Source organism: Lampetra planeri, chromosome 12 (assembly GCF_965212315.1).
Source record: "Lampetra planeri chromosome 12, kcLamPlan1.2.h2, whole genome shotgun sequence".
Classification (NCBI taxonomy): domain Eukaryota; kingdom Metazoa; phylum Chordata; class Hyperoartia; order Petromyzontiformes; family Petromyzontidae; genus Lampetra; species Lampetra planeri.
The window spans coordinates 2,976,917-3,001,356 of NC_136118.1; the positions used below are offsets into that span (position 1 = coordinate 2,976,917).

Sequence of the window (24,440 nt, forward strand, 5' to 3'; positions counted from 1 at the left end):
GAATGTCACGGGCATTGCAAAACTAAATGTGAATCCACAGCCGGCGTTCGACTGCAGCCCGGTCGACGCACACAGGATGGGACGGCCTCCCGTTCCGGCTGCCACTTGTCACTTTCTCGCCCCCCCCCACCACCCTCCCGCCACCCACAGCTCCTCACCGATCCATACAGCGGCCTCACTGAATCTCACAGCGCCTCGCCAAATGCAACAGCATCGACCTAATCCTGCCGAGTGGCGACGATCCGCGCAACGTCGCGCGTCCTCGACCGCTTTGTCCGTACACGCGGTGAAAAAACTGCGAGAGGTCAATCTCATGACGGGAACGGCGCGGACCGAGTCGTGGGCTTCTAGCAACGTGCTGACCAACAAACAGCCGATTAGTTAGCGAGCCCTCCACCAGCACACTGCCTGGCTTCCATCATGCGAACGTGTCTGTATGTGAGTGTGTACGTGCGTACGTGTGAGCTTACCTGTAGGTGAGCGTGTATTTGCGTGTATAGTACGTGCGAGTGTGCCTGGCAGATTGAGTGTGTGTGTGTACATGCGAGTGTGCCTGGGGATGTGTGTGTACGCACGAGTGTGCCTGTAGATGTGTGTGTATGTACAAGCGTGCCTGTAAGTTTGTGTGTGTGTACGTACGAGCATGCCTGTAGATGTGTGTGTGTGTGTGTACGTGCGAGCATGCCTGTAGATGTGTGTGTGTGTGTGTACGTGTGAGTGTGCCTGTAGGTGAGTGTGCGTGTGTACGTGTGAGTGTGCCTGTAGATGAGTGAGTGTGTGTACGTGCGAGCGTGCCTGTATGTGAGTGTGTGCGAACTCGCCTGTAGGTGAGTGCCTGCAGCTTGCGGCTGTGACAGCCGGCGAGCCACAGCACGCGCTCGGTGAGCACGTGGGGACAGTCGGACACCCTCAGCGCCAGCAGGCGGGGGCCAGCCACCTTCATCAGCGCCTCCAGCCCAGCCTCCAGGCAGCCCCTGCCCGCAACAAGGTACTGATTTTAAGCTGAACAGACCTCCGTGTGCCGATGTGCCGATGTGCCGGGGTGCCGGCGTTCTGGCGTGCCGGCATGCCCATGTGCCGGCGTGCCGATGTGCCGTTGCGAGCAGCCCAAGTACCGCGTGGTGGCGGCGTGCTCCTCGCGGCTCTCCCCCTTGCGCCGCGACCGTGGCTTGAGGTTGTGCAGCACGAGGCTCCGGCAGAGCGAGCAGCGTGCGGACAACGACGCCAGGAACTGTGGCCGGGATGGCGCGGCGATACGGGGGCAAGTCACCACGGAGACGGCGCGGCACACATCATCATCGTCATCATCACCGTCGTCATCAGTTTTAATTTATTAAGCGCTAAACGGCTGTAACAACTCTCAGAGTGCAAAAGATACACACATTATATATATAGTGTGAATATCGCACATCCGACTCACTGGGGACTGTGATATAGGCGAATATGTGAAACGGTGAGATGCGTAAACATCGATACAGAAATGACGGTGACACCCGCACAAATACACCACTGGATGCGGGCGGACAATTGGTGAAGGTGGATATTTGATGGTCGGATTATGCGTCGCCGCACGGCCTACACAGTATGCGTATGATTCTTTCACATTTATCCTGAACCGCGACAGGTGGAAAATTAACCGGCGGCAGGACCAAAATAAACAAGCGCTAATGAATGCGACGTGCTGCGCGTGCTGCGCGTGCTGCGCGTGCTGCGCGTGCTGCGCGTGCTGCGCGTGCTGCGCGTGCTGCGCGTGCTGCGCGTGCTGCGCGTGCTGCGCGTGCTGCGCGTGCTGCGCGTGCTGCGCGTGCTGCGCGTGCTGCGCGTGCTGCGCGTGCTGCGCGTGCTGCGCGTGCTGCGCGTGCTGCGCGTGCTGCGCGTGCTGCGCGTGCTGCGCGTGCTGCGCGTGCTGCGCGTGCTGCGCGTGCTGCGCGTGCTGCGCGTGCTGCGCGTGCTGCGCGTGCTGCGCGTGCTGCGCGTGCTGCGCGTGCTGCGCGTGCTGCGCGTGCTGCGTGTGCTGCGCGTGCTGCGTGTGCTGCGTGTGCTGCGCGTGCTGCGCGTGCTGCGCGTGCTGCGCGTGCTGCGCGTGCTGCGTGTGCTGCGCGTGCTGCGCGTGCTGCGCGTGCTGCGCGTGCTGCGCGTGCTGCGTGTGCTGCGTGTGCTGCGCGTGCTGCGTGTGCTGTGTGTGCTGCGCGTGCTGCGCGTGCTGCGCGTGCTGCGCGTGCTGCGCGTGCTGCGTGTGCTGCGCGTGCTGCGCGTGCTGCGCGTGCTGCGTGTGCTGCGCGTGCTGCGCGTGCTGCGCGTGCTGCGTGTGCTGCGTGTGCTGCGCGTGCTGCGCGTGCTGCGCGTGCTGCGTGTGCTGCGCGTGCTGCGCGTGCTGCGTGTGCTGCGTGTGCTGCGCGTGCTGCGTGTGCTGCGTGTGCTGCGTGTGCTGCGCGTGCTGCGCGTGCTGCGTGTGCTGCGTGTGCTGCGTGTGCTGCGCGTGCTGCGTGTGCTGCGCGTGCTGCGTGTGCTGCGTGTGCTGCGTGTGCTGCGTGTGCTGCGCGTGCTGCGTGTGCTGCGTGTGCTGCGTGTGCTGCGCGTGCTGCGTGTGCTGCGTGTGCTGCGTGTGTGTCCACACCACTCGGACGCCGTGCCTCCCGCGAGGGGTGTCTCACCTTGGAGGAGACGCGCGCGTTCTCCAGGACGACTCGGGCCCACAGCCTGGGACTCCGCGCCAACGCGTTCCACTCCGCGCACACTTCCCCCGCCTGGCGCAACGAGGGCGAGGCTCTGCATGAGCGGCATCGCTAGAGACAAACCGCGGCACCCAGAGGGCAGACTTTGCGGCGGTGAGCAGCGGCGACTACACCGAGCTGACGAGTCCCAGCGAGGACAAAACCCGTCCACAGTCGACTATATCGCTGCTGCTGCTGCAGCTGCTGTCAGTCGGTCACATTTGCCCAAATCGATTTCGATGGTGATCTTGGAAAAAGAGGGCCACAGTGCACTTCTTCAGGAAATACTGATGGCGCAATAGCCGCGTGCCGTTTGTATGTACGTACAGTATGTATGGTGGACTTCTTTCGCACCGTACGTAGCCAACCGTGCTAATCGGACGTACGGGTGGAAGGACAACGGACTGTTTACCCATTTCTTCCGTGTGTCATTTGAAACGAATGGGTTCCCCGGCCTGCACGACGATTATACCACGGTGCTGGGTTTTTTTTCTCGTCGTGCACAGATTTGACTCGTGAGCGGTATCGCTTGAACGTCAACATTTGCAGTGCACACGTACGCCCGGGATGTGGCCTATCCCCCACTCCCCCCTCCCGCCCCCCGGATAATGGATTTTTTAATGAAACGATTTGAAAAAAAAATCGAAAATCAGGCATAGAGACAACATTTCAGATGATTCGAAAAAAATGTACCGTTTTGGATTGATCAGAAAAATGGAAGTGACGTCAATACAACGATTCCGTTCCAAGCACAGGAGTGCGTGACATTGAATTTTCTGCACGACACTCCGTTACCTACCAACGTTTAGAACGACGATTTCAATTACCGCGTCATTATATTTATTTATCTATCCGGGAGCACTGCCGCGTGCGTGCATTGTTAACGACATCTCACACCTCGGCCGTCTTTTCATTTAGTCCGCGTATTTACTCCGCCAAGGACAGGGGTCGGCGACCAAAATAGCACGAAGAGCCATTTTTTTTTAATTCGGTACAAAACTCAATATTTCAAGAGCCACAATAGCGAGCACCTATGAAGGCCGGAACGGCACACGCGGGGTTGGGTGGCCAGCACCACGCCCGACCGCCTTTGTCTCCCCTGTGGCGATGTTGACACACCGCACCAGGTGCTCATTGGAAGCTGAGTCACACCTAGGGGAGGCTCAGGACCGGTTCAGATAACCGTCACTGGGTGTTGGCCGTGAGCGGGAATCGAACCCGGGTCGCCGTGTTCGTAGCGTAGCGTAGCGCTGACCGCTACGCATCAGGCTCCGGAGCCGCGTGTTGTGTAGGGGGGAGCGGCGATGCCGTGTGGTTAACGCAACGTGCCAAGCGAAGCCGAGTGCGATATCCGACCGCAGCTAACATCACTGGCGAGTGAGTGCCAGGGCCGTCCCTTCACCAACTCCGGGCAGACCAGCGTGGCGAAAGATGGTCAAACAAGCCCCATGACTCACGTGGCTCGGGAGTGTGGATTGTCTGTTATAAACTAAACTAAACTATGTTTTATTTTACCAGGTAAGGCCCACTGAGCTATACAGCTCTTTCTCAGAAGCGACGTGGCCATAAACTACAGCTCAATTAAGTGACCGATCACGTGGACATTTGTAGTAGTCAAATACTCTAAACGTCTGATGCTGATTCCAAATGTGGAGGGGGAAACCCGAGGACCTGGAGAAAAATCCACGTGATCACGGAGAGAGAGCGAACATGCAAACTCCAAATATACAGCAGGTGCCAGGGTCGGGATCGAACCCGCCGCCTCCTGCATACCAGGCGAGGGAGTTAACTTGATGTTAACTCGACACCCAGCAGCGGGTGGTCTAATACCACGAGGAGGGAGCGGGCGTCCAGGTAGGGTGTCTAGTTAGCATCTCCTAGCCACCGTAGCTAGGAGATTTTCACTAGCAGCGAGTGAGTCTGTGATACCACGAGGAGGGAGCGCACATCCAGGTAGTGTGTCTAGTTAGCATCTCCTAGCCACCGTAGCTAGGAGATTTTCACTAGCAGCGGGTGGGTCTAATACCACGAGGAGGGAGCGGATGTCCAGGTAGGGTGTCTAGTTAGCATCTCCTAGCCACCGTAGCTATGAGATTTTCACTAGCAGGGGGTGAGTCTGTGATACCACGAGGAGGGAGCGGACGTCCAGGTAGGAGAAGACGAGGCAGAGGGCATCCTCGCCACGTCGCGAGCGGCCAGCTCCACGCGGCAACCCAGCGCCCATGCTCGCCGGGCAGTGCTGGATTCCTGCGAACAGCAGCAGGAGTAGCGGCAGTAGGAGAAGCAGCAGCAGCAGCAGCAGCAGGAGTAGCGGCAGTAGGAGAAGCAGCAGCAGACATTAAGATGAGTGTGAACAACGCGCAACAGCAAAAGTGAGACTAGCATCGTCTTAGAGGAAGATTTATCCCAATAAAACACAAACTGCTCCTATCAGGCTGAGTGTGTGCTGGGCTGCCCCACACGAGCTTGAAGAAAAGGTAAATAAGACTTTGAAGTGTCTGGCAGTGGCAATTGAGTGCTGACGCTACATTGTATTGGATATTAAAGATTTACATTGAACTCAAGGGGCACAACAGAAGCACTGCGGTGACGTCACGAGAGCGGCTATTTGGCGCCGCTGCAGTGGATCACCCGCTGGTTCGGAGCGTTGCCGCGGATCACGGGGACCACCACCGCCACCACCGCCACCACCGCCACCGCCGCCACCACCGCCGCCGCCGCCGCGACTGCCACCGGGACTCCCGGAGCCGGACCCCGACGCCTCGGAGACTCCGCTCTCCGTGCCATCGGAGAGGGCCGCCGAGCTCCCCGCGGACGCGCGGGGACACCGCGAGCCGGAGCGCGAGCGAGACGCCGGGGTCGCCGCCAACGCCGCCGCCGCCGGGGGGGGCGCCATGCGCAGCGACGAGGGGGGGGCGCTTCCCCCCCGCCCGGCCCTGCCCCGAGACCCCCCGGCGGCCTTGCCGTCGGCGTCGCCACCGCCGCCGCCGCTCTCCGCGCCGCTCTGCGCTGCCGCGGGGCCCTTGCCGGGCTGGGGGCTGTGGCGGTGGCGGAGGGGGAGGAGGAGAAGAAGTCAGCGTGAGAGAGGGGAGCGAGATGTGGTACCGAACAACGCTGCGCGTCGTCAAGCGCCGGGGTAGCAATCATTCCGCTTCATATGAATGTATTTAGCGCAAACTTTGAAACATGACTTTAACACAGTTAGCGCACGAGATGCACGAGAAAAACTATTTAATTACTGAATACGTCTACGTGTGTCGATGTTGTGTTGTGAGTGGACGTCAGCCCACATCGCCACAGGGCCATGCGACAGCCCCCTCCTCCGGCACATGCAGGGCAACCAGTCCGCCCGGCACGCCCTGGCGGACTTCGCAGCCCAAGATATTAATAATTCGTGATGACTTTCAACCAAATGTCAGAGCACTGTTGTATGAAGGCCTCCCCGCACTGTGACAGTAATGGGGGTTGTTTGACCGAACTCCACCACGCTGGTCAGTCCGGGTTGGCGAGGTTGCGGGAGAGAGCGGGCAAGACCGGTTGAGACATCACTTGATGTCGGCCGTGACCGAGAATCGAACTCGGGTTACTCGGTTCATCGGGGCGGCACATATTTCCCGTTGGGAGCCCTGAGCCAGTGCCGGAAATTCCACGTTACTGTGGGAGGGGCAAGTTTATCCGAATGACAAGCGATGACGACTTCCCACCAAGTTGTACAATCAATGTATTGACCCCCGCCAGGATGATGAGCTGAGTCGACCCTTGACCAGGACTTGAATTTAGAATCTACTCAACGCAAGTCAACGATCTGACCAAAGTGCTCCCCGACCAGTGAGAAACGGGACAACTATGGGATACAGAAAGACATCAGCCATCATTCAAGACGCATCATCAGAGAGCAGGTTTACAATGCTAAAAACACAACACACCAACGGTCGTGTGAATATTTGATCGTTGTGAGTTTCTCTCTTTCATATGGAATTTGAAAGGCCACTGACAAAACATGGACAGCTGCATGTTGGGCTTGGTACTGGAATCCATGCACAGCACCCCTGCCCCCCCCTGTGTAACGTAGAATGGGCAGTTAACAAAACAACACATTGGTCAAAACACCATGGCCAATAACACCATCACAATCAGAATATGTATTCATACTGGAGGAATCCGATGAGCTATGAAGCTCTTTAACTCAGACGTCCAGTATTAACACCATATATTATAGGTGACGTTTCGAGCAATGGCCCTTCTTCACAGCGCAGAGAGGCCAGGATATTTAAGAAAAAAATTCTCAACCTTTCAGCCAAGCAGTTCAAACTGCTGTCCCATTACAAATATTCTATGAGCGATGACAACATCACGTGTAATCCAATTGTACTACATTTCAACCGATACAGATACTGTACTTAGCACACACACACACATCGACCAGAACTTGGCACTCGTGAGCCATGCAGTCAACTTCCCTTCCAACATGCATTCCCCGATGACCGAGGAATTCATTTGCACAGAAACTTGGTGCGAAGTGCAGCGGCAGGAGAGTGGGGGGGTTGGAGGGCGGGCGGGCGGGCGGGCCAGTGAGAGGTTCCGGGAAGGGTGCTATTTGCATGATGAAGATAACGTCTGCACCACAAGAATTCGCCCAGCAACCCATATAGATATCCAGTGTCAAATATGTTCGTGGAGAAGGGAGGGCCTGGGTTTGTTTTTTTTGTAGAGCCCATACGGAAATGCTGGGGGTGGCGTGAGGCTTTGGTCACGTCGCGATGGTTTCCTGCTCGAACGTGCAGGGAGGCATCGCTCCCCATCTCCTGATTTTACAGCCCTGTTGCAGAGCCAGTGGTGGAAATCGCACATTCCTATCGGGGAGGAAAGTCTCCATGAGACAACCGCTTGTTTGCTTCCCCCACAAAGTGGTTACGCACTTTACGGAACCCCGTAAAGTGCGTAAAAGCAAAGTTTGTGTGGTATAAGAGCCATTTTACATACTTTTGAGGCATAAGCAATTAGAAAATAGCACTTACTACCCATGAACAAAAATCGTGTTACAGAGTGAACTTATCACACCCCCCTCCTCCTGGCAGACTAAAGTCAACTTGCAGACCACATGGAATTTAGTCACCTTGTACCACACAAGGACAGCTGCTACTGGGGGGGGGGGTGCCATTCAAATGCTCGAGATGCGATGCAAGGCGTTCGATTAGCAAGACATAATCGATTAACATCTGTACATTATTCCTTCGATTAGTCAATTAACGTATCTATTTTATAAACACACGACCTGAATATTATTTGCACAAATTGTCGACGTGCGCACGACTAGGATGTTAACAAGTCTGAGCGGCACTCGAGGTCGGGGGCGAGGCGGGAGTGGTGACATGCGCGTCCTCGAGGTGGAGATTTCCCGACATCGCAAATGGCTTCGTAAGAAGCGAGCCCTCCATCTGTCAAAACATTCCATTCGCCGAGTGAGCGATAGAGCTATCACCATGTAGTCGTCATTGTCATCATCATCATCAGCAGCAGCAGCAGCATGAGCCATGACTGCTGAATGAAGATCTCTCTGAGCCATCACCACCCCCTCGCGGTTTCGCAATGCCACAATCCACCCGGCGCAGCACCAGCCAATCTCACAGAGCTCCGTCTCCCCGGACGACGTCCTCTTGGGTGCATTCCCTCCTTTGACTGCCCCTCCTTTGTTCGTCTCGACCACCAGCCATCATCTCTTCTGGCTGCGTGTCCTGAGCCAAACCCACTTTTCCTGAGGTTTCTACACGATGTCTGTAACGTGCGAATGTTCTCCAATCTACGTGTTCCTTTTTTTTTTGCATTTCTATAAATGTATTTCTACGCATTCACCTCTCCACGTTGTTCCGCAATCGTTTTGGCCTCAGTTCCATTTTCCTTGTCGGCGATCATCCTTCTGATCCATGCAGTGGCAGGACACATGCACTGATAGCAAAGATTATTCTTGAGGCCACAATGTGAAGTTGCTTTTGATTATCAATAAACCTAACACATTCGTCAAAAACACTGTTGTGGCCTTTAAAGGAAAAAATAGGTAACAGGTGATTTTCGGGCAAATGCCATAGCACATGGATAGAGGGGCCAGAGGGTTAGATTGGATCCATGTGCTATGAAGGAGGACCATTGCCCAAAACGTTGGCAATTATATGTTTCCTTTGAAGGCCAGAGTGTTACTGACAAATGTTTTCAGTTATTTGTGCTTGTGCACTCCTACCAATGCAGCAGTAGCATCACCAAATCATTTGTTTTCATCGTAAGGCTCAGTTTTGATCTGAACAATGATGAAGTCCTCCCCCGTGTCTTGTTGTCTGGGGGTGGTTTGACCACACTTCACCACGCCGATCACAGTGCGGGTTGGCAGAAGGAGGGGTTACCCAGCACCAATTTTCAGATATCCCTCGCCACCAACATTAACCTTCACCGGGGAATCAAACGCGGGTCGCACACCTTGGTTTCTCGTTATTGAGCTCAAAATATCCCCCCATCCTTCGCGCTCCCGGCGTCGCGTAGCGCCACGCCACGATGCTTATCGAACTCCCGCTCAAAACCCGCGAGGTAGTTAGTTAGACCTAAGAGAGGCAGCGCCAAGCTTCTCACAGTCATGGTGGGGTTGGCTGTGTCAGGAAGAGTGAGGGGGGGGGAGTTGAGGGGCGGAGGCCAGAGTTGGGGTGGGGAGTGAAATCTGGCAGAGCATGGGGACAAAGTGCGAGGCTACAAATTCAAACCTTTCCGAGAAGTCGTTCTTGCGTCATTTATTTGACAGCGGCTCAGAGTGATGGGTACTGGCGGAGGGGCCGCTGCTGGAGTAAAGACCACGAGCGGAAGGATATCATCGATTGTGATGACGACGACGACGGCAACTAACCCACAAAACACACGGCGAGACCGAGTTCGTCGAGTGGCTGGCCTGGTGATAGTTATTGGCGGGGGGGGGGGAGGAATTGCACAACCCACACACTAAGATTTGACAACTGTTCTATTCCCACGCACAGCAATATGTTCGGGAGCTGAATGCCAATGTGGAAGACTGATAGCCACGGGAGGGCTTCATGAGGGGGTTTGTGCAGTTTTGCTATCCGTCCGTTGAAAGAGCGCAGACTAGTGGTTTACTATACCGTGCCGTATTATCGACTGAGAGTGTTTGACTAAATTGTCGACTGCATTCTCACTAACATTTTATTTTAGCAGGTAAGGCCCACTGAGCTACATAGCTCTTTTTGAGAAGTGGCTTATCATGTGGAAATGTATCGCAGTCAAATACTCTAAATGCATGTTTCTAAACGTGGAGGACCCGGAGAAAAGTCCACATGACTACGGGGAGAGAGACACGCAAACTCCATATATACAACACGCATCAGGGTCGCAATGGAACACATGACCTCCTGCATACCAGGCGAGGTAGTTAACACCTCGCCACCGTAGAGCGGACGAAGAAGAGAACGACGACACCGTGAGATACACAGACTCGGACTCGACCAGAATTCTGGAAGTTGTCATCGACGAGGCCCAAGCCGGCCAGGTGGTGACCGGGCGGCAGAACGAGAGGCTCGCAAGTGGAAGGTTATAAGTTCAAATACTTTCGGAAGGGGGTGGAGGGGGGTTTGACTCAGCCCATCATCCCGCTGGGAATTAATACGATAAATACAACTTTGTGCAGTCGTCCTAGGCATGCTGAATTTCCATCACTGGATTAGGGGCTGTCAAAAAAAACAGCCGCAATGTTCATTTGAGCGGGAAATCACTTTAGATGTTTTACTTTTTACACTCAAGACTAAGAATCTGAAATAAAAACATCAATAAATCAACACAGAAGCATGCCAAGTGAAGCCGCGGTATTGTCGTCGCCTGTGCAACCCACATTCGTGGCATCATCACCACGCGTGCCGCTTCTGTGCCAACGTCGTTCCCACGAGCGATGGGGGATTGCACAACGCCACAGTGCACTTTCTCCTCTGCATGCAAATCGACGGTTTACGATAAACGATTCGCCGCACCCCCACTCTGCTTTTCTTGCCAAGCCATCCTCCAGTGTCGGGTTTGTTTTTTACCACCACCACCACCACCACGCCCGCGAAGTGCAATGTAGCGTAATAAAATCACGACGATTTACGGCGTATATGCCCTCTCTGTGAATGTGCTGATGTCCTGCTTCCGTAAAATAAGCGCTGTGGCCCAAATCTTGATGCATAAAACCTCTTGGGAATGTATCCTCAAGTGGAATCGTCAGACTCGCGACAACCCAGATGCTGGTTTCAGTCCAGACTGGCCTTAAATCTGTATTTCAACCGAGGGCATGGGGGTAGTCTCCAAGCAGCAGTGGATAAAGAATGGCTGATGATGATGATGATGCTAGAAAGACATCCAAGGATTTGAATTCATAAACAGAGCCGTGCTCGCTCAGCCTCACCGACACGTCCATTATGAACCTCGTGAACCCCTCGGCCGGATATTGTCCGGTCCACACCTGGCAAAACAGCGGAGCTCTCTAGCGCTCACCATCTAGTCGTGGCGTGAGCAAGGCATTGCAGGGCTGATCCTTTGAGGGGCGATTCATTGAGTAGGTACGCAAAAATCTGTCAAAACTTGACCCCTCCCTGTACGCACGCGGACTTTTTACCCCCCACCCCACCTGCGTACGCTTGACGCACCCCCCCCCCCCCCCGAATCCTATAGAACGGCCGATATTTAATCCACACAGAAACGATCAAGGATTAATAATATTAACGTGTTTAAGTAAACAGATAGTCCACTTCCGGCTGCATTAAATAATGAAGTTGTGTACCTTGGCCACTTATTTTGCTGAGCTGCGTGACAGCTGCAGTCAGGGGGGCACGGTGGCACACGAGTGACACTTCTCCCACAGTCCCACTTCTCCCGCTAGTACTTGTTGTCTGACAGCTGAAGACGCTGAATTGTGGCTCATTTTAAGGCCAATGTAGACAAATTATTATCGAGGCTTCACCCCCCTTCCCCCCCGTTTCCTCTGCGTACATTGTCAGTAGACCCCCCATACGCAAGCGTACGCATTTGAGTTAACCCCCCCTCCCCCCTCCATGCGTACATACTAAATGGATGGCCCCTTACCGTTACACCTCTGTATGTATGTCGAACTTCTTTCGCACCGCGCATAGCCAACTGTGCTAATCGTAGGTGAGGATGTGCGAATGTGCGTGTGATTTGGATTGCTCCTGGGAGAGAGACTGGGGGAGAGACTGGGAGAGAGACTGGGAGAGAGACTGGGAGAGCAGTGTGGGCGGATGTGGCGTCGCCCACCTGTGTCCACGGGCCCTGTCGTGTCGTTTCTTGCCGGTGGTGGTGAAACCGCTGCCCTTGGTCTCCTCTTCCTCCTCGCCACTGTTCAGGCGAGCGCGGGCCTGCGTGGCCCACGGTGGTGGTAGTGGGCCCAAGTGTCAGAGTCGCTAACTCACACACAATGTCTGACGGTGAGAATATTCTATGGGGGGCTGAAATAATTGTTTTGGGGGGAGGGACAGGGCTTAAATTGCCATCATGAATATGAAACGAAATTTTGAATACGTAGAAATATTTATTCAATACGTTATAAAATGTTTCCAAAAGCAAAAGGAGCAAAAGGCTGCCACTAGCAGAGCATATGGTGCACAAGGTTGCCGCTGGACATCTGTGAAAAAGAGCTTCATAGCTCATCGGATTTCTCCAGGATAAATAAAGATTCTGATTCTGACATGGTGGATTGGCGCGTCTCGCGCAGGGGCTTTACCGATAGCGTGAGTCTACCACATGGACTAATCTTGGCAACAATTTTCGTTACCACGAAAATTGTTGCCAAGATTATTATTGTTCTCAACCAGCTCATGTGCAGGTGGCTGGGTTAGATGGCTACATTGCATGGCCACGAGAGATGGTGATGGCTTGGGAAGACCTTCATCACTACCTATGAGATCTTCACTCAAAACTGCTCTAGAGGAGTTGTACACCCCTAGCTGACACTTCAATTTAGTGGCTTAAAATACAATGTTTCGCTCCGGATGATCGCCGCAAAGTATGATCTGTATTTTGATTTAGTGTGCTGATCTTAAAGGTGCATTGAAAAATGTTGATACTCCGACTGATGCTCCTACTGTTGTGGAGTGACTCATGCAGCCAGCTATGGCTGCAGAGTTTGGTAGTACATGTTGTTTACGTCGTTTATTGTGAAAATTCGGTCACAGTTCATATGACCTGCACTGTTTCATTGCTTTTATGGCTTCATTTTGGTGAGTTTGTTCATGTTTGTTTATTGTAGTACGGAGTTAGACTGATGGCCTTAATCTAAGTTGTCTTGTTGTTTGACTTGCATCTCACTGGGATTTTTGCACACAGTGTTGGTGTAGGGTGCTTTTTCTGCAATATTTTGCTGTCTTTTCTTGAATTTTCTGTTTGCACATAGTCACTATAAGATGTTTTCTTGTTCATGTTTTTGTTTTTTGTTTGTTGCGGTTGCACCCGATTCAAGAGCCGAATGGCTCACAGGGTTATACCTAATAAATGAACTTGAAACTTGAAACTTGAATGCATCCAGCAGTGGATTGATCATGACGATGATAGAAACAGACGTATCGGTTTTTTGTTTTTTAAATCAATCACTGCCATAAATGCATTTTTATAATTCGCAAAATTAGGCGAATAACAATTCATCGATTTTGACATTAACAAAGCAAGTGCCACGTCACATGGAAGTCCCGGTGTCTACGGTTCAGGACATGTCACAGTCTGTGTGTGTAACGTGACTTCCTATATCAAGGGTTCAGTCGCACCTGCTGCTCAGAGCCAGAAGTCGCTGTTTCTGGCCCACCGGTCTGGGCCACCGCTGCGGGCCTGGGATCGGCGCTGGATGGCGCGGGGTTGGTGGCAGCGGTGGCGGCGGTGGCGGCGGCGGTGGCGCCCAGAGCCAGGAGTCGACCCTCGGCCCTCTCGGCTCGGTCGAGCAGCCCCTCGATGAATCGCTGCAGCTCCACCTTGGCCTGGCCCTCGCGCTCCGCTGTGGCCTGCAGGAACTCGGTGAGTCGAGCCGCCTCCCTGCTCACGCGCACACGCCAATTCTTATTATTACAATCCATTCTCCAAACTGATTTGGCAGTTGAACAAAATTACCGTAGTTCACACACACGTAATTGTGCTACACCGCAACAATGTGTGTGTGTTAGCAACAATGTGTATGTTTGTCATTGCGTTACTAAACCCTAACCCCAACACGAGCAAAATAAAAAAACAATGCTTACAGACACACAAAGATACAAATATTAACAGACTGTTTGGGCAAGTGCTGTTTGGGAGTACCTATGAAGGCCGGCACAGCACACGAGCGGGTCGGTGGCCAGCACCACGCCCGGCCGTCTTTGTCTCCCTGTTTACGATGTTTACACATTGCACCAGGTACTCATTTGAGACTGGGTCGACCTAAGGGTAGCCCAGAACCTGTTCAAATAACCTGTTCCAATTGGCCGTGAACAGGAATCGAACACGGACAAACATAGACACACAAAGGCAACAACAACAACCGCCATTCGCCACTAAGTGGCGGTGACATCACCACGTGGCTTGTGCCAGGCCATGTGCACCTTGAGGCCACGTGAAGTGTTGAACGCCCGCTGGCAGGAGGTCACGGGGCAGACCCAGGTGCCACGGGTCGACTGACTGAGATGACCGACACACACATAGTGTCTTAGAATTCTAGCCATCACGCTGGCTGATAAGGTACCGTACGTGGACTTGTGCACGATACGCAGCTGTGAAGGATAATAGCCGGTGGTCGAGACCGATAACGGAACGGCAGCCAAAGGGAAGAGGGAAGATGTCTGCGATGCCGTCTACTGTGGAGATCGTCCAGGAAAAAAACAACGCCCAACCTAGGCACCTCGGCGGTGGTGCCGGGCGGTTAAAGCTCGTGTGGTTGATGTTCCGTGAGCGGGAAGGCCAAGTCCATATCGGCTTTCCCCCTGATGGTCAATGGGGGGCTCTGGACGGGTGCGAGGGGGCCGGTGACCCCTTACACTTACTTACCACTAAACAACGTAACAAAATCTTGACTCAGAGCTTTCGTGACTGCAGGAATTCATATTCAGTGGGTCTTTCGGTAAAGCCACGGTGATGACGATTGCTTGTGTTGCGATCGAAACGTCGTGATATTTTCATTATTTTTTCTATCTACGTGGCTTTACCAAAAACCCCAATGAAAACGTCACGAAGACTTCAGCTTGCCGACACTTCACGTGGCCTTAAAGTGCACATAGCCTGGGGCACCAGAGCCGAGGTGACGACATCGCCGCCACTTAGTGGCCAATGGCGGTTGTTTGTTTGTTGTTGTTGTGTAGAGATCGGAGACGGAGTGTCGCCGTCTGCTGGCCACCTCACGTTGCCACTGCAACGAGCGCCTCGGACGCGAGCGAGGCTTGATGGATCACATCGAGATTCGTGACTCTCCAAAACCCCACGAGGAAGGACAACGCGCTGGTTTTGTCAACCTGTCTGTGCGGGCCTGTCGCGAATATTCGAACCGGTCTTGGGCCTCCCTTAGGTCGACTCAACCTGAAGCGATGTGTGAACATCGCCACGAGGGAGACAAAGGCGGCCGAGCGTGGTGCCGGCCTTCATAGGTGCTACTCGCTTACAGCACTTGCCCCAAAAGTCTGTTACGGCTACACGGGGGATCTTTGTATGTAGAGATCGGAGGTGGTGGTGGGGTTCCGGTCTCTTGACAAACACAGATGTCTACTTGCCAAGACTTTTATTTCGAAATAAGCTTTTGATTCTCGCTGTGGCGTGCGACTCACATGACTCAGAGTGCTGCTGTTGTTGTCGTCGCTGCTATTCTCTTAAGTCAGGCCGATTGCATCACAACGCAACGAGTCGTCACTCATTCTGAGGCCACAATCTTGAATCGTGCCAAAACGCCATCGTCACCTGCCCTCCTCCCTCGAAAACTAAAAAAAAATTCTACTCGGGGCGATGTCAAGCAGCCAGACATGAACCACACCTCGCGAAAGAAGAACGAGACTTCTCTGAGCAATCGAGATTCGTAAAACGATGGCCAACACATGGGGGTTCCGAATCCGTTCCGTGTTTTGGTTGTTAAATTTATTTTTTAAAAACGCATGACATCATACGTTCGTTGGTAACTTCTCTTTTTTTACACAACCAGACCTTGGGGTGAGGCAATGGCGCTTGAACACAAATGCCACGCGAATAATCTGGCCGCACGCACATTGCACGCGAACCTCTGAAAACCGTGACCACGCTGACGACATGTGCGTGCCACGTGTGTGTCATGCGTGTGGCACAGCAAGCAGTGAACACGATGTGTGCCATCATCATCAGGCACGCTCAATCCAATGCTGGATGAAGGCCTCTCCCAAGCCGTCGCCATCTCTCACGACGTTATAACAATAATCCAGCCTGCACACGGAGGCGATTTCCTCGCTCCATCTCCTCTGTGTACACATTCTCGGATGCGTTCCGCTCCTGGGCTGCCACTCCATCATTATTATTATTGACCATCGGCCGTCGTCCCGTCTGGCTGTGACGTGTCCTGCCCAAGCCTCGCCTTTCATAACAGTTTCAATCATATTCTTGGTTCTTTCGGTAAAGTCACGTAGAAGGGAAATAATACAATAATTAAAATATAAAACAATACAATTATCACGACGTTTCGACCGCAACACAAGCAATCGTCATCATGTGTGAAATCCACAGCAATGATTTTTTTTTTCAAATTTTCTTGCTGTGGATTTCACACCTGATGATGATTGCTTGTGTTGCGGTCGAAACGTCGTGAGAATTGTATTGTTTTAGATTTTTATTATTTTATTATTTCCCTTCTACGTGACTTTACCGAAAGAACCAAGAAGATGAATCCCTGCAGTCACGAAAGCTTTAAATCAAAATTTAGTTTCAATAATGTCATTCATGTCCGTACATTCTGTAATCGACGTAATCCTATTTTTGTCTCTTCACTTTCATTCACGCATTCGTTCCATGCATGCATCCCTCTCACAAGATGCAAGTGCTGTACGTTGAACTTCCTTCGCACCGTACGCAGACAACCGTGCTAATCGGAGGTGCAGGGAAAGGATAATTAACAAAACATAACAAGCAGTTATGAAGAAATTAGTTTTCAATCTAGGTTTAAAAGTGGATTTCTAATATCGGAAGGAGGAGTGTTCCAGACGGCCGCAGCAGTGCATTTGAAAGTGCGCGATGCAGTGACCGCTTTTGTTATATGGAAGGTGGTGCACCGTGGCGTATATATTAAGGGCTCAGTATCTTGCCTAGTGGCTTTTAACACTTTTCAGTTTTTCCCTTCACATTTAAAAACACGCGTTTGGATTAATTCGATGATTTGGCTGTCTATAAATTGATATGCAACTTCGTTGAGCTATCATCTGTGGCCATGTCGCTTCTGAATAAGAAGCTAATGGCTCAGTGGTGCAGTAAAATAGTTTAGTTTAATTTGCAAATTTTTTTTATTTTCTGACCTTTCCTACACTTTGCACTCCTGTCGTTTGTTTTATTGTTTGTTGTTGCAACATTCTGATCTGTGTTAAAGAGCTTCATAGCTCATCGGAATCCTCCAAAATATCATAAATATTCTGATTAAAGGTCAACTAATCCGTGTTTTATCGTTTGTATGAACGCATTCGTAAACGCTCCAGGCAGTGCAGACTTGTGCATGCAGTTGGCACGCTGAGTAAAACTTTTGCTCAAGCCGTGCCAAAAAAACAAGGCGTCTCCTGGAAAATCCACCCCTGACTCACCGAGCTCCCCTTCCGAAGGGGTTTCACCGGCGAATTACTGCAAAGCGAAGGCAATTCTAAAAGTTGGATTCTCAGAAAAAAGAATGAAAAACTCGCCCACGATATGACTCAAGTACGTGCGCCTCAATTCACGAGACCACATTGCGGCTTCCCCATCGACTGCACTCTGCAGCCCCAGCAACGTTTACTGCTGCTGCTACTCAGAGTACAGAGTTCACGAACATCTGGTTTTGCTTCCGTTTTTTTCTTGTTTCAACAAATAAGCACGTGTACAGGCTCGGTACTTTTGTGAATCCGCTGTTGGATGACGGCCTCCGCCGCCCCGTGTAGGCCGTGGTGGGTTGTTTGACCATATTCTTGAGTTTTTTCGGTAAAGTCACGTAGGTAAAAAAATTAAAATAAAATTAATAAAAATAAAATAAAAATCACGACGTTTCGGAGGCAACACAAGCCTCCGTCTTCAGGTGGAGCCATCACAGCACACTCGCTGTATCAAGTAATAGAGCTCGCTGTATCAAGTAATACAGCGAGCGTGCTGTGACGGTTCCACCTGAAGACGGAGGCTTGTGTTGCCTCCGAAACGTCGTGATTTTTAGTTTATTTTTAGTTTACTTTTATTAATTTTAATTTTAATTTTTTACCTACGTGACTTTACCGAAAAAACCCAAAAATATGAATCATTGCAGTCACGAAAGCTTCGAATCTAGAATTGTTTGACCATACTTCACCACTCTGTTCAGTGCGTGTTGCTGATTTGAGAGACCCTCACAGGACCGGTTCAGATGTCAACTCGCTACTGATGTTAGCCGTGCACCGGGAATTGAACTCAGGTTACCGGATCCAGTAGCGCGATGCCCTAACGACTGTGCCACCACTCCACCCAACATACTTCTGAGGATGGCATGTACACAAACACAACGATAAGGTTTCTAAATGCTCAGACCAACGATGGGCAGTTTGCATTAACACTGTTTGGAAATTACGTATTGTTATGACAGGAACTAGGCCATCTGTAAAACAATCCCGCATCCACGTTTACTTGGTGTAGTTTTGAAACACATGGTAGGTTGCTGAAGGCCGTAAAACAGGCGTTAACTTTATTGGCTGCAGAACGTGAAATGCCTAAATACAACATTCAGACTCAGGTGTGTTCGGTGCGGAGACGGAGTGCTAGAAATCTGCGGAAGCTCTCACTTCCGCCACGACATGATATTTCAACCATTCACAGCCTCATGCTTATCCACTGCCTCTCCCACGTGGAGTAGATGATGGGTCCTTGTTTGACCATACTTCACCACGCGGGTCCGTGCAGGTAGGACACAAAGTACCGTTTCGGATATCACTCGCCGCTGATGTTAGCCGTGGCCGGGAATCGAACTTCTCATGGTCGACAGGTTCTGAGTGCAGTGTACTAACCACTGCGCCACTGCTCTGTTATGTGTGTGATTAAACCGGGTTGTCACGTGTAAATAAGCTGATGGTCTTAGACCAGTCACCAATGGCTGGCATAGACACCCACAGACATACATAGGCTGATTTATTTTAAACCAGGTCTCAAGTGTAATTGTGTGACCTTTAGCCCAGTCACCATGACTATGGGAAGCAAAAGTAGGGGCTTGCTGTCATACGACGAATAATTATCTGTAACATGATGGGTGGGAATGCGCTGCCCTCTAGCGAGGACAATAGGACAATCGCAGGAATCTCGGGAGTAGCTCTGTGACATCTGTCTCCACGGACCGTTCTCTAACACGGGAGAGACGCACTCCTCTCCTCTGCAAGAGTTCCTAATTTATTCTTCGTCACAGAGGCACAACTCAGAATATTTGAAAAACACTCAAAACTAATTCTAAGAATTCCGCCAACATCGTGATAACTCAGTTGGAATATGCAGAGCACGGTCGCCCCCTAGTTGCGAAAACTTGACAGGAGCCCTCCTACTCTTAGTTCTTTCGGTAAAGTCACGTAGGTAAAATTAAGAAAAATAAAACAATAAAAATCACGACGTTTCGGAGGCAACACAAGCTTCCGTCTTCAGGTGAAACCGTCACAGCAAAATATCTGGCGAAGAGGCATGCCACTCAGCGAGGCTTTCCTGGCTTAACAATAATCATCATAGTTACATATCACCAGCCAGCGTCTATCCACTGCGGGATAAAGGCCTTCCGCTCCATCTCCACGGCGGGCATTCTCGCAGGCATGTTCCCTCCTTCGGCGTGCCACTCCGCCACCAGTCTCGACCATCGGCAACCACTCCTTTGAGCCACGATGTGTCCCACCAAAGGCCACTAAATACCCATAACAAGAGTCGCCATCATGTCCCTGATTCATATTTGTTCCATAGGAATGTGGACTTCCCATCACTGGTTCAGGGTCGTCGACAAACGCGGGCCACATTCTTCTTTCAATTCAGCAGTGGGGTGCTTGCATTTGACTTCTCACATTTCAGATTCTTCTTACTTTTAAAATACTTTCTTCTTTAAAACGAAACATTCTAAAACGCTGACCCTTGCCCTGTTGGGCAACGTTCAACGTTTGGAATGGCAATGGCGTTTGTGACCGCACTGTTTGTTCTTCTCCTTGTTATGCTATTTGTTTTTGGCAGTACACGTGCTCCTGGATTCTGAGTCTGTTTCACTTTTCAAATCACGTCTTAAAACGCACATATTTGTACTGCAGGCTTTCCCTGTAACTAAAGATGTAAAAAGCAATGTTTTCTAATTGGATTATTCTTTACTTATTCGCTTTCATCATAGCTCTTCGTATTATTGGAATTTCGGCAGTAGTCATTGATTTCGTTAAAAATCAGCTTTCGATTTCGCTTATATTTTATCTATACTTGTGAGTGTAGTTTTCTTTTTACGTACAGCGCGTTGAGTTACTTCAATATGAACGGTGCTTTATAAAAAATAAGAGATTCTAATTATTCCATTCACCCTTGCTTCACCAGTGCGGCCTTGCACGAAAGGTGAGGTCACCGTGTTATTGTGTGCAGCTTTCTCTTCCCTTAGAACGAACGATTGTGGAACCGTAGAAGCGGCGCTTCGGGGCGCGCCACTCGCACAACACCGACGCTGCCGATGGGCGGGTTGGCGTTGCCACCACAAACTAATAAATCAAAGGGCTTCTGAGAAATTCTGCTGAGAGGAAGTGTGGCTTCGTCTGGCCTTCTTCGGTGGTTGCGGTGATGCAACACGGGCAGACGCGACCCGCGGTGTTGTTTCCGGTCAAAGGCGAGAGAAATTGCTCTTGGACTCCACACGCAAACTCAACAGCGTACGGAGAGTCGGATGAGATTAAATCTCGTGTGGGAGTGAGACCAATTGTGGCATCGCAGGACTGACCATTTCAGGGGTGGCGACGATGACATGGGGGGGACGGGGCTTCACCCAGCAGTGGATAGACCAGGGATGGTGGTGGTGGTGGTGATGATGACGGTGTCAAGAGACAGCTCTCGCAATGACTAAACTGGTGTAGGCGTCTATTAGCGGTGGTTCGCGCAATGCGCTACGGACTCGGTGACGCGACTTCGATATTGTCGGACGGGGCTATGATCAGCGGCGAGTGATACATCAGCTGGTCCTGGGGGGCCCCATCCCCCCCCCCTCTTCACGAAGCCGTACCTGACCAACGTGGTGAAGTATGGTCAAATTACCCCCATGACTCGCATGGCATTTGAGGAAGCCCTCATCCAGCAGCGGATTGACAGAGGGTTTTACACGACTACGAAAATCTTTTTTTCTCTTTTCTTCTCATTCACCATCATGCATAAAAACGTTTCGATTATGTAACTTAGGCGTTGCAACAATGCATCCAATCAAAGAGTCGAGTGGGTTCCAACATTGACGATGCACACAACTGCGTCGAGCGCGAGAGAGACCGCGTTACGGTACCGTAATTACAAGCACAAGTTGTTTGCGAACGTCACATACCCTGTGTCGGCAAAAATTTGCAGCCACAACTCAGCCACACGTGGGGAGGAGACCGGGGGAATCCCCGGAGAAACCGCAACTCGCCACAGCCATCTCCTGGCCACATGTCACCATCCCCCACGTCCTACAACACCTGGCAAGCCCCGAATCGTGGCCGCCCATCCCAAAGGACCGGCACGCCTCCACGTCGCTTGAGCTTCCGAAGTGAGACGATATCTAAGCGCCTGTTTAGAAAACACGTTTAGAAACGTGCGTTTTTTTCTTCTTCACCTGAGGACGGCTGCTTGCGTTGTGGCCGAAACGTCGTGAGAATTGTATTTTATTATGTTAAATTTTTATTATTTTATTATTTCCCTTCTACGTGACTTTACCGAAAGAACCAAGAAGATGAATAATACAATAATAAAAATAAAATAGCATTTTTTTATTATGTTTTATTTCTATTATTTTATTATTTCCCTTCTACGTGACTTTACCGAAAGTACCAAGAAGATGAATAATAAAAATAAAATAGTATTTCATTATGTTTAATTTTTATTATTTTATTATTTCCCTTCTACGTGACTTTACCGAAAGAACCAAGAAGACGAATCCCTGCAGTCACGAAAGCTTTAAATCGAAATTTAAACGTGCGTTTATTCGAAATGTGGCCGCTAGACGTGTGCACGTGATAAGCCACTTCGTTGAGCTGTCATTTGTGGCCAGGTCGCTCCTGGAAAGTAGCTCCAGTAGCTCGGCGGGTCTTAGCTGGTAAGATAAAAGATGCCGGGTGCATTCAGGGTGACTTGGTGTAGTGGCGAACTCTTAAATTAGACGTGCGAGCAGGTAATTGGAATGCAGCGTGGTGCGTCAATTAACGTTTCACACCACGCATCTCCTCTTCCTCCCCATCTGCACAGGGAGGGGGCCCATTGCTGTGGGGGACATGGGGAATTCGCTGACACCGTCTTGGTTAACGAACGATTGCTCTTGGGGGGGGGGATTTCTGTTGTTGTTTCAGATTTGTGAATATTAATTGAGGACAATGTCTTTAAGCGAGCAGGTGAGGGTGCAAGATCAGTTTGATGCGTGTCGTGGTTCACGTAGCTGAAGGCAGACGGCCCAGGACTTTGAAAGTGTTTCGCAATCACTGTATAGGGTGGGACAGACGTCTTGTGACCCCCATTTAATTCTCTAAAACTTCATGTCTTTTTTTTAAGGAAAGGTTTATTTAAAAGATAAATTAATATGCAAAGGCAAAATAAAATATTATTTGGGTCTTTCAGTAAAGTCACGTTTATAGGTAAAAATAAATAAATAATAAACTACGACGTTTCGATCGCAACACAAGCGGTCATCAGGTCATCATTGTGTTGCGATCAAAACGGCGTAGTTTTTTGCAATTTATTTAAACCTATCTACGTGACTTTACCGAAAGACCCAAAGAATATTAATTCCTGCAGTCACGAAAGCTTTAAGTCAAGAAAAATCGAAATGTTACAGGTACATTAATTGCGGGTCACAAGACATCTGGACCAGCTTTTACAATCTAAAATAATCATGGAAGTCGTTCGTATGGGTGTTGAACTTCTTTCGCGCCGTACTTTGCCAACCTTGCTAATCGGAGGTGCGGGAGAGTCGCCTGATGTGTTTCAAAAGTAGCCACATGACTTGGTGCTACTGGGTTGGCAGTGGAGAACCCACAAAACACTCAACACGAACCTCCATAACACAGCGTGGCCTTGAAAGGAAAACATATATAATAGGCGACGTTTCGGGCAATGGCCATTCTTAATGGCACACTTGATGATTCCAAACAAAGATGTGCAGTACACAAAGTGCCATGAGGAAGAGCCGTTGCCCAAAACGTCGACTAATATATATTTTTCCTTCTCAGAAGTTTTTTTTATAGATTGTCAAAGGGCAAATAACTCAGAATTGAGGTCGAGTTTAGACTGCCAGGAACTTTGAGAAGTCTGCCTCAATTTGTAAGATTTTCCGCTCAACATGCCTGAATTGTATCGCTTAAAGTGCACAGTTAACGGACGTAATACTTGACTGTAAACAAGCGGAGTCGGCTTGGGCAGGATAAATGTGGGCAGGAATCAGGATCGATGTGGGCAGGAATCAGGATCGATGTGGGCAGGATCGATGACTCCATGTGAGATGGCTCGAGTTAAAAAGGTCTCGATGTGAGTTGATGGCCCGGTAGTGGCCGGGGTTAAACTCGGAAACAAGTCTCAGAAGGCCGTCCACCGCGGAGCTGAATGGATCGCAACATCACAATCAGAATCAGCATTTATACTGGAGGAATCCGATGAGCTATGAAGCTCTTTTCCACGGATGTCCGGTAGTTTTCACAAATGTCCAAAATTCGCGAAATGTGGCGGCGGCGGCGGCGGTGGCTGCTCGCGGGATCAGGCCTTCGTCCATCAGTAGATAGATAATGGCTCACGATGACGATGGTGACAATAGTCGCTGCAGTCTCAAGAGCAGTCGAGAGGAGTGATGCGAGGTCACGCTGACAGAGAGAGAGACATGTGTTTACTGCGCCGAGACGCCCCGTGATGGAGGAATTCTGACATTTCCAGTCGAGCGGGTTGCAAGGCGAGAGAGTGAGACGCGGCGGTGTTTGCGCAGCTAACGCACCCCGCGAGGATGCCAAAGAGAAGGCGTACGTACAGTGATGCCGCCACGTGAAGTTTCTCTGTTTCCCAACCGCCCAGCGTGGAGATCTCAACTCCCAACACTTGGTGACTACGAATGGAAGGTTCAGGGAAGAGGGTGGGTGGAGGGAGGCACGGATCCCACCGTCCATCCATCCCTCCCTCCCATCCTTCCGCCCGCCCCGTTGAATTGACACCGAGTTGTGGTGCACGTGTGTGGGGGGCCTCCCCTAGGTCGACTCAGCCTCAAATTAGTACCTGATGCGGTGTGTAAATGTCATCACGAGGGAGACAAAGGAGGTCGGGCGTGGTGCTGGCCACCCACCCCCTCGTGTGCCGTGCAGGTCTTCATAGGTG

At 51.0% G+C, this 24,440-nt stretch overlaps 1 protein-coding gene across 1 annotated transcript in view; it reads right to left on the reverse strand.

The window, feature by feature from the left end:
• LOC144721522 (F-box only protein 41-like) overlaps positions 1-24,440 on the reverse strand; it is a 67,031-nt gene that overhangs the window by 15,741 nt on the left and 26,850 nt on the right. Inside the window, exons 6-12 of the mRNA XM_078599195.1 lie at positions 13,511-13,772; positions 12,009-12,109; positions 5,346-5,752; positions 4,840-4,961; positions 2,655-2,747; positions 1,116-1,231; positions 822-974 (exon numbers count right to left, since the gene is read on the reverse strand). Coding sequence (XP_078455321.1) covers positions 822-974; positions 1,116-1,231; positions 2,655-2,747; positions 4,840-4,961; positions 5,346-5,752; positions 12,009-12,109; positions 13,511-13,772 — 1,254 coding nt within the window. The remainder of the gene's footprint in view (positions 1-821; positions 975-1,115; positions 1,232-2,654; positions 2,748-4,839; positions 4,962-5,345; positions 5,753-12,008; positions 12,110-13,510; positions 13,773-24,440) is intronic.